At 37.7% G+C, this 16,912-nt stretch overlaps 1 protein-coding gene across 1 annotated transcript; it reads right to left on the bottom strand.

Moving 5' to 3' along the window:
* LOC135478279 (serine-enriched protein-like) lies at positions 1-3,127 on the bottom strand. Its single transcript, XM_064758553.1, has 5 exons — positions 3,058-3,127; positions 1,910-2,174; positions 1,407-1,669; positions 871-1,028; positions 1-531 (listed from the first exon to the last, which is right to left on the bottom strand). Exons 1-5 carry the CDS (start codon positions 3,125-3,127, stop codon positions 1-3), a joined length of 1,287 nt encoding a protein of 428 aa, XP_064614623.1.
* Between the last annotated feature and the right edge of the window lie 13,785 nt (positions 3,128-16,912).

Below are 16,912 nucleotides of genomic sequence, written 5' to 3'. Positions count from 1 at the left end.
TCACACCATATAGCCTTCATCTGAAGACGAGACAAACCCACTATCACAACTAGCGCTTCGTGAGGTGTCGGAAATTGCCGAGCTCAGAGACGACCTCCGCCGAACGTAATTGCGTGCCCACGTGATGGAGTCGACAGATCGTCTGCGCGGCCTTTGGGAGGCGTTCCACGTTGCGACCGGATATCTCTCTTGGCCAATCACAAGGCGCGTGCTAGCTTGGTGCACGATCGCACGGTTGATTATGTCATCAGGGACGACACACAGTGGTCTTATCTCGGTTCTAAGCTTAGGTAATGGAATTTTGAGCAGATTTATATGCGCTATGAAAGGCTGGATAACACTCCTTAATCCACTAGGTCCCTGGGTGTGAAGGTGCTTTCTACTCCATCGCAGTGCAGCATCCCATTTAGCACCTTCACTGGCTCTCAAAGTTGCTCTGGAAAGAATTAAAATGGCCGTTTGTTCAGGCAGAGTTTCAAACCCAGGTTGCCGAATGACGTCTTCTCCATGTCTTTCGATGTATTCAAAAATCTGAAAAACAAGAAAAGACAATAAATTGGGGGGTTATATGTGAATTTTCAGAAAGAGAGTAGTCCATGGTAATTGGTATTAACTGTGATAATGAGAAAAACAATTTCATTCCAATCGAGGCCTCTTGCAATTGTAAAATAATTTTCAACCCATTATTCGAACAAAAATCTTTAAAGAAATGCCAGCAACTGCCTTGATAATGTAGCTTAAAAATCCATTGAATGCTCATCGACTTTCGGTATGTGTCCTTCCAAATCAAAATCGAGGACAACACGCGAGGTTTGATGTTCGCCTACACTTATTCAGTGAAACGTGCAAATATGACGTAAGATACTGTACCTTTGCCACGATAGCTTTTGTCCCCTTGTAGTCAGAGTACATGTCAGCCGACACCAACAGATGTAGGACAGTTCTGAGGGTGATGAACCGTAAAGCAAACTCAAAGCAGGCCGCTCGGAGATCTTCAACGCCATACGTATCCGCCGCGTTCATTACACCTGGTAAATAAAAAATTGATGGTTATGAGGAAAGTGCAGGCAAATTTAAAATTAGAATTAGAATATATATTAAAGCAGTGAGACTTTTATCTTTAACTTGTCTGAAATAACAAAAAGCCCCGTCTGTACGTAGTCTTCTAGCAGGCGGGTCACACAGTTACGGTACAATTTTTTTGGAACTGGAGCTAGTAATTTGAAAATAAATTTACATGTATAAATATGGTACCATTGGCACTAAAACGATTTATTTACAGTCAAGTTTTCGTTCCACTGCCTCAAGATAGGCTTCTCCTTATTGGTTCGGATTTTGGATCCATGCTTTTTAAGTGATGTTATTAAAAATGCTGTGTGGTTGTTTTGTTTCAATGGGCTTCTTACCTATGACGTTGTGCAGACTGACACTTGTGCTCCCGCACTGAAGATATAGTACAACTCGTTTAAACGTATCTGCGGAGAACTGAGTGACGTCGATGGTCAGGTGATCTTTATTAGTCACGTGACTCTGCTGAGTAACAGAGGGAGGATTTCTCCTGCGTAGTTTTAGAAGTTTAGAAAGAAACCTGAGTGTTCTCCCGGGTTTTGATTTCGATCCGACGATGGCTTGGTTCTTTTGTGCAGAAATAATCATTTCATAAAATACTCTGTAATGAAAAGAATACGCTGAATTAAAAACAAATGCCAGATTGCATTTAGAAAGTTACGGTTTAAATAATAATTTTCAATACATTAAAAGCATTTTATCGTTAGAATTGGTCATCTTCTTATTATAAAAGAATTACAAAAGAAAATATGTAATAGCAAGTTTTTCAAAACAATGCAACCAATGTAAGTGAAATTTATGGAGTGTAAAATCAGCAAATCATGCGAAAAAATCAGCTGACCTGCTGCGCGTGGCTAGAATGGCCTTGACACCATACACTGGAGCGCGCTCTTGTCCCACGCGGAACTTGACGTCACAGATTTCAGGCATCCCACTTAAAAAACGAAGGTCATCACAGAGGGCGCTGGTATTCTTGAAGGCCATAATCTCTGCTGCGTCGTCATCCACCAGCAGCTCATCCAAACTCTCGAGGCTGTCTGCGTGAATGTACAGGGTTTGACGAGATCCTGAGTTGTTATCGAGAATGCTTGAATTCAAAGAGGAATCTATGAAAAGGACAGAAAACAAGTTCGATATTAGTAGAATTACTTTTTGCTGATATGTCTTCCAGAAATGAGAATTAGTAAAAAAAACTTTCTTGTTGCCTAATGATAGAAAAGAAAAATAATTTCCCAATAATCACACCGTCGTGACTACTCGTCGTGTATAACTCTGTACGCTGTACGTCTCAATATATTTAGTCAGACTAGAAATGATTATGACGACTCATGCTTATATCGCAGCCCTGTTCATAGGCCTACCAATTAGCGGTGTTGACGTAAAAACATCAAAATGACGCTAGGGAGCCTTTAACACAGCTGAAACAACAGCGACCTGTGAGTGATTTTCAAATACTTTAAGGGAAAGGGGTGTGGGGGTGGCTCAAAATCTAGTTCTAGTGAAAAAGGTAAAGGTAACAATATTTCAAACCTTAAAATCACCATAGAAACAAGTACAAAAACCATTATAAAACGTTCCGTAATATGTTTAGAGAAAATTAAAAACAATCTCTGGAAAACAGATTTAAAGGAAATTCCTTTAACTCGGTAAATATGCCCTCTTCACGTAAGCATAGTTAAAAGACAGCCAGCTATTATAGGTTATTCAATAGTTTTACGCGGGCCTGACTACGGCTAGCTATTTTTAAATTTAGTGAACAAGTTGTCTACTGGAATTTTCAGTCTGAACAGAGAATATAGGCCTATCTTCGTAAACTGTCCATCAGAGATATTCCTTGTCTATGTCCAACTTTTCAATGGGATTTAAAATTCTGTTGTTTTAGTTTTAATTATAATGCACTAGAGTGCGGACAAAGGTTAAAATAACAATGGTTATAACAGAAGTTGATTTATTACGTGAAAAGTTGATTGAGAAATGTACTGTACTTACTGTCAGAACAAGTGGACTGATCCATATCCGAGCTGAAGACTGATGTGTTGAATCTATCGGACGGGTTCATTCTGGACGTTTGTGAGAAAGTGATCTAGACGTGTCTGGGGGAAATTCCACACCAGGCTTTCTTGGAGCTTGGATAAATCCGTGTGCAATTTCGTTATGATAGTGAACACAAGTTTAGAAAAAGCTAAGAAAAGCAACTTTCACGATCAGTTAGGGAAATGCCAAACTAGTGCCTATTCAAGAGCCGATAATGACAGTACGTCCAGTTGGTCGAGAATACGCCTTCAAGACACTTATCGCCTCCAATGTGGAATATTTGTCAGAAGTATGTTTCCCTCGTGTACTTTAACGTAAAATCTACTCCAAGTAAAACTCTATTGTAGCAATGAACCATATGCTCCTTCTGTTGTTTCAAAAGGTCCACAATATTGGTAACATACTTTCTCTACTGTCACCTGGGACGAATGGAGGTGTACTGTTGTTCCAGGTGAGTTAGGCCGTGCTTTTTATACACACTTGATACCCACTAAACTGGTGTGACAGCTGTTGACTTAGATTGGTCGCACCAGGTAGAGATCAAGGGGAAAGTGCACCTCTTCGGTGCGCTTTAATCGTAGCGTTTCCATTCAGCAGTCATCAGCGACCCCCGCAACGTTTCAAACACACCGGGTATTGGCCAATCAGATCAGGAGCAGCAGTCTGCTAGTGCCTATTCAAGAGCCGATAAGCCGACTTAATCGCCTTATAAGGTATCGCCGACCCTCTGTGAATGCGGAACAGGTTTTATTCTAACGCCTTTCGCAATATCCTGGGATGATAATGGCCGAAACAAATATTTATCCTTCACAAGTTTGCACAATTTGTGGCGTTCCGTAACGCCCTTTACAAGTCTCACATATCCATCACGAAGTTATATTACAATATTTAATCTTGAGTTTGCCTTCGTGAAAATCGTTTTACATTATTTCTAAAGGGGTGTAAGTTTCTGTTATATTCAGAACACTATTAGAAACATATACAGGAAGTTAGAAACCAACAGTTTTTAATCGTTGTACAATTGTCTGCTTGGAAACTACTTTTAAAAATACTGTCCTCGAACTTGCCAACTTTTAAATTTGAAGCTGATATGAATTTTCATTGAATGTATGTGTGAATTCATCATCAAAGGTTTACATTCTAACTTCATGGAGACTTTGAAGCATTTTTAAGAAAGGAGTCTGGTCATCAACACAGACATTCTTATATCAGCCAAAAACCAAAAAAAGACGTTCCAGACCAATAATCACAACGACAATTTTAAATACAACGTTCTGTACAAACCACCAAAGAAGTAAGACAATGTATAAAATACGAAATTAGGTCGGTACCGTGCAAAGAGAAGCAAATGAAAAGCAGCATCCAAGCAGCATCGTGTACTATGCTAATTAATAAGTTGTCGAGAATCAAAATATGTATCTCAGATGCGCTTTGATTACAGCAGTGCGTATATACGTCGATCTACTTCAACACGATAATGTACAGCAAATGGTTCCAGAAGGAAACGAATATGTCTGTGAGTAATGCGTACTTTTGCATTGATCTTAAAAATATCCTTGTCATTTCTTAGGTGGAAAAGTATTAAGCTACCATTATAACAACTGTCATAAAGATCCACAACAAGGCTTTGCCAGCTTTCTTAGACTCAACGAATCTTTTCATATTACAGGGCCCTTTTTCACAAAACTTCGTAAATTATATTTGTCATAGCTTTTTTTTTGTAAAAGACCTTGTCTATACTATAGCCCAATAAGGCGATGCCATTTACGAGAAAAGTGACGAAAAAATTATTTACGAAATTTTGTGAAAGAGAGCCCAGATGGTTTCTTTCTGTATAAGCTGTACAATTTCTGACACAATATGTTTTTCACATGCATTAAATCACAAAGAATTCTAGGTGGACACAGCACTGTGTTCAGAAACAAGTAAATGGCACTCATGACCATTTCTGATCATTTTGCACTTTACAATATGTCTTTACAATAAATATAACTTACTAACCTGGTCCAATGATCACTAAACCGCCTTAAAGTTTGTCTTATAGTCGTATTCCTGACCAAAGATTTAAACTATAAAACTAAATTTGAATTTTGTTGAGCAGGACCTAAGAGTAACAGAAGTGCCGAAGGCAAATCACAATTTTAGACTGTTCTAAGTTTAAGACTAAGACAGCATAGTGATCCTCGAACAAGGGACCAATTACACAAAGCCATTTTTGACTTTAGTCGAAATTCGAAATGCGATCATAAAAGGTTACATTTGGGATTTAGAAATGAAAATTTTGTCCCCTCGATCAGTGTTATCTTGACACAAATGTATCCGAATTTCAACTTCCAGTACCAAAAAACTAAGCTTTGTAAAGAGTTTTTAAATTTTGACTTAAGTCGGAAATGGCTTTGTGGAATAGGCCCCAGATACTTTAATGGTGTTTAAAACATGCTGGTTAAAAACTGACTTACTAAGAAAATGCAAAATCTAAAGATTATTTACATGCACCAAACATTAGCTAACAGGTAAAATTCCGTACCAAATGCTGAAAGGGAAATAATGAAGTAGTTTATCATTTATGAAAATATTGACGGTGAATCCATGCCACTGAGAAATATTTATTTCAAGATATATCTACTGTAGTGAATTATACCTCCTTTAAGGAGTTTATTGAAAAGGAAATCCTACTCTAAAAATGTCTAAGTAAAGCAAAGCCAAAGTATACATAAATTCCATTTTGGTTGTTTGGCAGAGGGCTTGGGCCAATCAAGGCCAATCAAACAATATGCCACCACTATCTGGATCTAATCACACCCAATCATGTGCAAATCAGGATTGGATTCAACAGAATGAAGCAGCTGGAGAAATCAGAGAACTAATCAACGAGCTTAATCAATTAATGATTAATGAATCTATGCCGGATTGGATTACCGTAAGTTGTGAGTATAAACTGAATATAATACAACTCGTACTCATTAAAGCAAACTGACATATTGTACAATTTGTGAGATTTTGATTCTAATTTATAAATAAGTACAGTAATCTGTAGCGGAAAGCATGTTGGAAATGTCAAAGCTGGCCATTCCGTCTTCAAGGTAACTTGGGCCGATTTTACGAAGACATTTCTGACTTAAGTCCTAATTTAAAACCTTGTCACAATGTTTAGTTTTCGGTTCTGGAAGTTGAAATTTTGACACATTTGTCTTAAGATCACATTGATGAGATGGTCAAACTTTTAATTTACATGGTTCAAAATAAGCTCTATAATCAAATTTCAAACTTTTGACTTAAGTGAAAAATGGCTTTGTGAATCGGCCCCAGATCAAGAAACTTAAGGTATTTGTTATAGGTTGAATTTTTGTAAAGTTCATTTGGTTTATTTCTTCTATAGTTTGACTCAGAAGAGGCACGTGTAGCTTTTGGAAAATAGTCTGTATATATACAGATGTGTCAGCTAGCTTTTGTCTTAATAGTTTACATAAAATCTGAAAAAACCTTAATTTTATATAATTATAGGTTTTGGAGCTTGTTTCTTATTAAAATGTAAACAAACCATGGCTAGGTCGGAAACATGGACCTAGAATTTTATTAAATCCCGTTAAAATAATTGAACATCAGCCGAACAGAAATAATTACACATTCTTTACTTCATTTTTCAAATACTAAAATATCTTAGATTTTCCAAACTGTTAAATTAAACCACGTTTACTTCATATTATATATTGTTCATGTTTTCATCATATCATTTAATTTCTGCATGTTGACGCCAGCTATTATTTTTCATAATATTTATAAGTTACATTCGCGGAAAAAAGTCAGAGAGAACATTTCACTATGCATTATGCATTATTCACATGGCATCCCAATGGTCGCAGAGGTATCGGGTTCGAATCCCCCTCCTGCCGATTTGCAGGTGGCTTCATTTATTTATCTATTTGATTGGTGTTTTACGGCGTACTCCTGTGACGTTATACCATGGGCTTTACCAGATGTACTTTCCCAAATCAAAGGCAAAGAAAACTTAGTTGCACAGATGTTGGTGACACCAGATGTGAATGAAGGATCTGTTATGATTTTGTGTCATCGTTGAATGAGCTTATGTTGCTTATTTTATGATTACCGACGATCTGGCATTTTAAATTTGTAGCATTGGCTAAAAATGATGGTCTATTAAATTAATTATCTTACACTGACCTAAACATCTACGTACATTTATGCGTTTCATTTTTGGCACTTCATATCTGAAGAAGAGTGGCAGATGTGTTCATACACCCGCGATCCCCACACTGTATGACCGCTGTCATGCGCATGTACGTATATGTGTGCTTGTGTTTTTTACGTCGTACGTAACAATTTTTCAGTCATTTGGCCACGTGGAGTCGATTAGGTGTATCTAAAAATCGAACATTCTGACGTTGTTAATTAGGAGGAAAAATATAATAAAATGCAAGACTTCTTTACTTGCTGCATGTATATATATCATTAATTGCAGCACTGCTTTTTAAATAAATTGCTCCTGAGAAAAATGAATATTTGTCTGATGGGTCCGTTCCGAAAGTTTTACTTTCTCACGCTCTAGAAAACAAGTTAAATTAACAGAAAGATTTAAGAACAAGGTAACAGCCAAGGAAACAGGACAAGGGCTATATAAGCCATCCGTTGTTTTTAGTCGTACAGCTGAATGGCTTTGTAATGTTAAGTTAAATCGCATTGAGGGCAAATGTTGAATTCTCTCTTAACAGTTAAATGAGGATAAAAAACTCAAAGGTTTTATTGGCGAAATGTAGTGAGCTTCTCAAAAAACAGTACAAGCTGAATGAAAACGTCTAGCCAACAGCTGGTTTTGGAATTTCTTCTATTTACATTAGTCAATGAGCGCATATGTCGCTTAAGCCCAATAAAGACTGGTTTTGAATTCACAGAAAAGGTGACCAATAAAAGACTTATTGTTCCCTTTACAGTTAGCCCAAACCAAGGGCGGAGCACTCATCCAGTCCTACGGAGAGCTGTCAAAACAGATGGCTAAACAAGTGTACTCGAGGGCCAAAAAGCTAAACTAAACGGTGTTGTCAACAATCAACACTTCCCCATTTCAAAAGCTAACCCTACAAAGTCAGCAGTAAATTAAGGGATCAAATATAAGTTTCTGTCACTTCTTTAACCCCTTAACATTTCGATTACGACAACGGGTTCCATAGGGATTCTCAATAAATGAGGGATTATTGACACGTTTGAATTGTACTGTCAAAATGTGGACCCAGCCCAAGTGCGGCAGAATGATTGTCCTCGGAATAACAGCACTGCTGGTGTTAAACTGTTAATTGTTAACACTATCGAGAAATGTCTTGAAGTGAACACGTCAAAGCAAAGCCAAAGATCACTGAAATAGTTGATAAAGATTTAAGTTCCCAGCAAGGCTCGTTTTGACACTGATGCCGCTTAAGATTTTCAGACAGAAAATTCGTATACAAAGGCTATAGACACTTAGATTATAGTTTTGCTGTGCATTGACTTGAAAGAATGTATGGATCCATGGAGGTAAACTAGATTTCTATCTCTACGGTAGATCTAACCTGGGATATGGCATGCATAATATCTATATTGTATCCCAGATCTAACATCGAGAAAGTTTTATCTCTACGGTAGATCTAACCTGGGATATGGCATGCATAGTATCTATATTAAATCCCAGATCTAACATGGAGAAAGTTTTATCTCTACGGTGCGTCTAACAAAATGAAATAAGTCAAATGCATGAGGCTAAAGTCAAGACCCCCCCCCCCCCCAGCCAAAAAAAAAAAAAAAAATTTCAATTTCAGTGTACATTTGCAGAGTTAAATATAGGATTGAGTTTAAATTTATCTCTCAGTTCAGTGTTTATGCGAAGTACATGCCTGCGTCATCACTCCCATTATCAATAAACTGTATATATACAATGAGGTTGCAGTCTCTCTTGTGAGCGTTTGCATAATGTAACGTTAGTTGAAGAAAATTTGCCTTCACATTTGCATGTATGTCCAATGTAGGTAAGTTCGTTGGCAACCTACCCAAAGGTTGGTGGTTTTCTCCACCCATAAAACTGACCACCAAGGTATAGGTGAAAAATTGTTGAGTATGACACCAAGCAGCAAATAAATAAATAAATAAATAAATAAATAAATAAATAATAAATAAATAAATAAATAAATAAATAAATAAATAAATAAATAAATAAATAAAGTTCCGATTTGCTTGTTTTTATTGTCTGATTTCTGGTTTTCTAATAATAAATAGTTTTTAATCAAATTATTTCAAATTTTATAAGAGTTTCGGGTTTATGAGTGAATTGATTCAATCATTCTTAACCTCGTACTTACCAACTTTTCACTTACATGATATAGATGGAGGAAGCCGGTATGCCCAGAGGAGACCAGGATGCCGTGAGGAATGACTCGAGCCTGCATGTACCTGACAAACCTAACTTAAAGTAACAGCTGAATTATTGTTTGTGTAATTGTCCCATATATGCATGTGTAGTTAATAATTTTTAAATAAATAATAAAGTCGTTTTAAATGATGTTAATAGAAGACATCGTACTACAAAATTACACACGCCAAAGTAGGCCTATATATCAATTATACGTTAGGTAATTTACGGTCGAAAATACATAAATTATTGAAATATGAAACAATCATGTTGAAGAGTCACTTGCAAATCTCCTTCCAGAAGAAAAAACTACTGCAACGCTAAAAGACTCATTACAAACCAGAATAACTTTGTCAAAACTGTCCGTTCACAAGGTTAATATGTTTGTATTTGATTTTCCCCGTAGTTTAAAATCACTTAATGAGAATCGTCTTGACACCGGATCAAAACGCAGAGAATAATACTAAGATCTGTGTCAACATGTCAAGAGAAAAAAAAACTGCGAGTAAACATAGGTTGTTTGATAACAACAATAACAAACACCAAGGAGCAGAAAACAGAGAGAACAACAGTGTTATATAAGTATGGGTAGCTTTACGACTACATTTGCCTGCGGTGAATTCCACATTTCGGGGCGGAGAAATAGTATGTGCTTGTCAGACCACCGTAGAGCTTGATCAATGGTTAAAACACTGTTACCACAAACAAGGACATGCGTACTTGACACCTCGAGGGTGTCACGTGTCACTTTTAACACCTTTCCCTGTGGACTATTAAAGGTTAAAGTATATGAAGTCAACAATAATGTGTGCCATGAATGAAAAGCAGCCAAAACAGTGTCCAGGAATACTTTGAATTTTTGTAGTTTTACATTTCTGTCTTACCAAGAAATTCCACAAAAGCAAATTGCTTTCTAATATGGAGTTTTTAGGCCATATTTTGCTAATTATTTTTACATTTTTTTCAGCCCAGAAAATCCATTTAATCTTGGTAGGATGAGCATAAGCTGCTTCATAAAAGATGATTTAAAAAAAAAAACAAGAAAAAAAAAACTGTTTTCAAAATGTTCAATAGAACGGTAGAAGCAGTTCTGATGAAGAAAGTTAGGTAACGTCACATGACCGAGATGTGATCCGGGAATTAAGGTCCTCATACTTACCGTGTTATAAATGCTTTTTGAGGCACCGTAAAAATTCTAAAAATATAAACGAAAATAGTTTTTGGCACAGTTTTATCCAACGTTTTAAACAGCAAAGATTCCGTCACATCCGTTTTGTTCACTTTAAAAGACACATATAGCATCAGGCCAAATGTACATGTATATATGTATCGATAAGGCATCCCATGTTCAAAGTAAGCAGACTTTTGCTTATAGACCTTTTCATCAATGATAGCAATTTAAACCAATCAGAAGGGAGTAGTTTTATAGCTACTGTGTTTCCATATGATTCCGTTTTGACGTCGAAGGATCACTATATTATTTTTTTGTCATACAGACTGACGAGGATTAGGTGACGCAACAGCGTGATCCCGGTGTCCAATATGGCGTACTCAAAAGAATTCCCCATTGCCAGCTGATTTCCTGAGATATCTACTATGTCAGAAAAAATGGCCGTGACACCTCTTGTCGGAAATAACTAATGTTACATTTTGTGTTGTTAACATGTTTTGTCAACACCACTTTAGGCTTTGTGGAAGAACCCTGAATGGAATGGTATAAGATTTGAATACTGATTTCATTCGTTTGCCTAGAACATTCTTTGCCCCTTTCCAACATCATTGAAAACTGATGACTGCTTCTATTTACATGATGCCGTAATAATTTTGTACTTCATATACCTTGTTAGTTATTTGTTGGTTTGTGTTAGAAGTCGTTTAGGGAAATGGCCTTGCAATTTTTGACCCGGAATGTCCACTTTTGTTTTCGGCTGATATAAGAATGTCTGCTTGGACGCATAGACTCATAAGGATCCCCGATGTTCCGCCTGCTTGCATGCCCAGTTCCGCTTAACATAGAACTAAAGGACGTATATTAGCGTCCGTTTATTTACACCTGCATGTCGCTTCAACGACTGAATATAAAATTACAAACTAAGGCATTCATCTTTGCGCTTTACGTGCCCAGCATTTTGAAATATGACTGCGTCTTTCGTTGATGGAATATACGCAAAAGTCGTAATACATCTATTGGGGGTATATCATTTTACTGAAACAAGCGTTGTACGACATCCTTGGTGTCTCTGGTCAGCATTTTTGAGAGAGTTAACGGTGAGTTAACGGTGTGAGGCAAATTCCATACAATATTGGTTTGGATGACATGTAAACTAGACAAGGGTGTGATGGGAGATGCCAGCTGTAAGTCGATCATGTTTAGAACACGCACCGAACGATGAGCGACAATGTTTTTGTCCCCGCTCCCCCCCCCCCCCCACCCTCACATTTAGACCCTTCCAAATTTTCACCAGTGTTATTAACATTATACATGTCATTAGCAAATTTGAATCATTGCCAGATATTGTTTGACTACTAAATTGTGCTTGTGTGATATAACACTCAATATACATATACACTAAAGGTGAACTAATGAATCTACAGTCATATAAAACAAGCTAAAATTTATGCTGAATTACCTGTCCGGAAGGATCAAGGTATTCTTTTAAGTTGTACAGTTGTTATGTTTTATGTAACATTACAAAAGAAATCGTTCAGGGCTTATTGTCTTTCCAAATTATTTAAACGTTTTGTGTGTATTACATGTAAGTCTCAACTGGGCTTTTGTTAAGCTCACCAAACGTATATACACGTATACATTTATCTATTTTCAGTATGGAAGCTGGTTAAGGCCGTCATTGTAACGTCGTACTGTCGTTCCATCACCCGACGATGAGACGATAGGAACGATGGAACGATAGTGTTAAGCGATGAAATGATACTGCGGAGAGATGGAATGATACAACCAAGCGATAGAATGATTCAGCGAAGAGATGGAATGATACTGCTAGGCGATGGAATGATACAGCCAAAGCAGTGAAATGTTACAACGAAGAGATGGAGTGAAACAGCGATGCGACGGAATGGCATTACCCAGCGAAAGACGGATACCACGAAGCAATGGAATGATACCGCATGAATGATACTGTGAGGTGATGGAATAATACTGTAAATCGATGGAATGGTACTATGTATCGACAGAAGGGTACTGCGAAGCAATGGAACAATACTGATAACAATAGTATCGTTATCAATACTGTTAACAATACTGGAACAATAACGATGGAACGATACTGCAGAACGATGAAATGATACTGCGAGGCGATGGAATGATACAGCGAAGAGATGAAATGATACTGAAAAACGATGGAGTGATACTGCAAGGCGAAGGAGTGATACTGCGAAGATAAAATGGGTCAACATCCTAAAAAAATATTCCTTTATTTATTTATTCATTTATTTGATTGGTGTTTATCACCGTAATAACTCATGAATATTTCACTTATACGACGGCTACCAGCATTATGGTGGGAAGAGTGGAGCCCGAAAAAACCCATGGCCATCTGCAGGTTGCAGGCAGAAATTCCTACGTGCGGAGAGGAAAACAGTATGAGCTGGACTGAATTCAAAGTACCTGCATTGGATGGAGACTCGTGGGCCTTAACGATTGTAAAAATTGTGTAAATAACACATGTTCACGTAATGTTTTTTGTATTGTACATTATTTATTTATTTATTTGATTGTTGTTTTACGCCATACTTAAGGCTATTTCGTTTATATATCCGCACGTTGCAGAAAGGCATTCTCACCTACGATCGGAGAGGAAGCCAGCAAGAGATGCACTTGAACTCACTTGATCGGATTAGATAGAGGCTCATGGTCATTGCGACCATGAGCTCGCTAACCACCTCGGCCACAGAGGACCTATAATATATTCGCCTTATGAGCTTGTCATTCCTTATTCATTTATGTTGTCTTGAACTCAGATGCACACAGGTTATACGTTCACATGTTGGGACTTATAAAACAAAATATAAAACTTCCATCAAAAACATTGCATGTCACTAACTGATATCCAAGAGCTATAATGTATCATAAAAGTCGTGCTTTTAAACTTTCACTATTTTAAATTTTCGCTCAAATGTTATTATTTTGTATCAGTGCTGGTATTAACAGAGACCACAATGTACTGTTTGTGGATCACGCGAGGATTCTTGAGAGCGCGATTGAACGACGCCAGGGAACGATGGAACGACGCCATGGAACGAGGGAACGATGGAACGATGCCATGGAACGATGGAACGAAGCGATGGGACGATATTTCCACACAGTGGAATGATGGAACAAAGCGAAGACACGACACAGCGAAAAAGGAACGTTTTATTTCTTCGCAGTATCGTTCCATGGCTTTGCACCGCCGTTACGTCTCTTCGCACTGTTGTTAACTACAAAACGATAGGTAGTACATGTGTGATGGTGCGATGATGGCCTTAACCGGCTTCTATACATAAAACACTTTACCAGAACGAGACACTGATCGAATAGACTTGAGAGCGATGTTGGGAGGTTTTTTAAATGTCTAATATGATTAATTATGTCGTATTTCGAGAGAAAAACTATTGTCAGGACAACTTATAGGTGCTACAAACACCAATGAATACCCATCCTTTCAAAACATGTCAGACATAATGCGTATAGTTAAATGCTTCCAAACGCCACAATCACAGAGCAGCTCTTAAACAAGTTACGTGAACTCTGAACGATTGGAAAATGTATGTGATTTATCTGTTTGACTGGTGTTTTACACCGTGGCCAAGTGTGTATTACTTATACGATGACAGTCAGCATTATGGTGAGAGGAAACCGGGGACTATTCGGGGAAAATATACAACCTTTCGCAGGTTGCTGGGCGACCTTCTCCATTACGACCGGCGAGGAAGCCAGCACGAGCCGAACTTGAACTCAAAGCGGACGCATTGGTCCGAAGCTCCAGTCTTTGTGCTGCGCTGGCACGCTAACAATTGGTACTGAATGTGTACATGGTAATAGTTATCCTATGGCAATTAGTAACCTATGGCAATAAGTATATACATTTAAGCAAATAGCACCCATATTACTGTCTGTCTATTTGGCCTCCCTCCAAAAATGGCCTAGGCCTATGTTGATCATAAAATATTATAACTATTATAAATATTAGGAAGTTTCTGGAAGTTTGAAGGGGATTGATTGCCTAGGTAGATTCCGTTGTGAATCCCAAATGTTTGTACGGGTGTCAGTCCATTCACATCCATAAAACAGTGTTAGAGAGGACTATCAGGTAAGTGTGCATGTATGACAAAGTGTCGACAATCTCGAAAACAACGAAGTGTCTTCGTCTGGACAAAGGTAAAAGTTTTCTTAACTTTCTTTGTCTCCCTACGGGACTGTGTTTACGCATACAAACCTGGTCCTATAGGATCAACATAATAAATGTTATAAACAGTTTTAGACTAGGTATGGTCGGGTCTTTGGCCTATCTTTTAGCAATTTCCTTACCGTAGTGAATTGCGGAATTTGAACCACCAGGTACGATAAGGCGGAGAATCAGCCCGACAGAGGTGCAAATTACAAAATCCCAGCACATGTCTACATATTTTTGAATCATAGGTTGCTCAGAAAGGTATGTGGCCACAAAAGAGATGGCTGCTGAGTAAGAACGGTATAGGTCAAAAACGTCAATTTTAACACAAAACCAGAAAAATATTTTTACTTCAGCTTTCTAGTATGTGTTTCTGTGTGCTGTTAAAATTTCGTTTTGGTTAACCAGACCCTTTAAATTTTTAAAGTGTGGGGATAACTTTAAAGCAGACGTAAAATTTAGGCTAACGAGCTGAAAGCTGGAAGCGTATTGTTCTTGCTCAGACAATTATTTCTTTATTTATTTAATTGGTTGTTTTACGCCGTGCTCAAGAATATTTCACTTATACGACGGCGGCCAGCATTATGGTGGGAGGAAACCAGGCAGAGCCCCGGGGAAACCCACGACCATCCGTAGGTTGCTGCAAGACCTTCCCACGCACGGTTCTCAGACGATTAAAAATATCCTCCGTACCTACGTCATTATCGATTTCCCGAAAACTTAAACATGACTGAGCTATACTGATGGTGGGTAGTCAAACACAAATATGCTGTGCAACCGTAAACAAACAATATCCCGGTGTAACCTTTTTTATATCGTATGGCTAGGAGACCAAATGATTTAACATCGTTTTCCAGAGCCACTGCACAAATCAAGCTCAGATTTTGTATTATGTTACAGCTTTGACAGAGCAACGTAAATGGCAGAGGGCGTTAAATTTCAATGAAAACCGTTGAAGTTGGTCATATTATATCCTAAAATGATATTTGAATTTTTAAAATTACAAGTATGCGGTTAGATACAGCTTGGCTTGCTGAACTCTTATCTGCTTTTCTTTTTTTCTGCAGTTATGCATACGAGCTAATAACTGTCCGTAAGGTTCGTTTTTTTTTATTTTGAAGGTCACGTGACCAAAAACCATTGCTTCTGTGCAACTGACAATTATACCAAGAAAATACTACTGGTCATCATTTGTTCTTGCTACAAGAGATAGTTTTATTCAGCAACACGTTACATCAACTACAAAAGCTAGCTTTGCAGGTGGCTGTAAGGGCAGTCTACCTACAACTATGACCGATTAACGATTTTATATGCCTGGGGATATGTACGGGAGTGGCCGGGCCAGAAGTTATGAATTGCTTACGTCAGTAAGTCAGGTCGGAGTTCGAATTCAGTTTATGCCTTATAAGGTGTTTAATTTCTTCTGCATTTTTTGTTTACGTCTTACCTCGAATACTCGCAGATCCTGATGTTCCATAATGTTGGCATTGCTGTACTCTCTTACACTTCGTCCGGCCTAACAAGGGAGATAGTTGTTACCCAATTACTGTAAAGAATGGGATCTGTTCGGGGTAATTCAAAGAAAATAGAGTTTTAGTTCTTTGGAAATGTGAATGTTTCAGTACACAATTAAAATGGACATTTGATGGCAAAGGTTATGGACTTTGTCTCATGGTATAAATATATTATTCTCTCATCGAATCTTTAAGCAAACTGTAGAATATGCCAATGCTCCTCGCAAGCAAAAAGATAAAACAAAACTTTTATGAAAGTTTTAAGAAGAATGTCATATAACTAGGCGATATTCAGTATGATGTGGTTGTTACTGTGTTTTATAATAAAATAAAACCTATCCCTATCTAAACGCTTAGAGATAAGAGGGTTGAAAAAAAAAACTACACGATGGGTTTGAGCTTGTTCATTGCTGGAACTTTTCCAAAACTTATCGAATCCCAGTCTAGTTGCCCTTGCACTTATTTTTCTGTGACAATATAACTGAGCGAAGTACTGGCCACACATAATTAAA

The sequence above is a fragment of the Liolophura sinensis genome, chromosome 11 (genome assembly GCF_032854445.1).
Source record: "Liolophura sinensis isolate JHLJ2023 chromosome 11, CUHK_Ljap_v2, whole genome shotgun sequence".
In the NCBI taxonomy this organism is placed as follows: Eukaryota; Metazoa; Mollusca; class Polyplacophora; order Chitonida; family Chitonidae; genus Liolophura; species Liolophura sinensis.
This window is presented reverse-complemented; position numbering and strand designations above follow the sequence as displayed.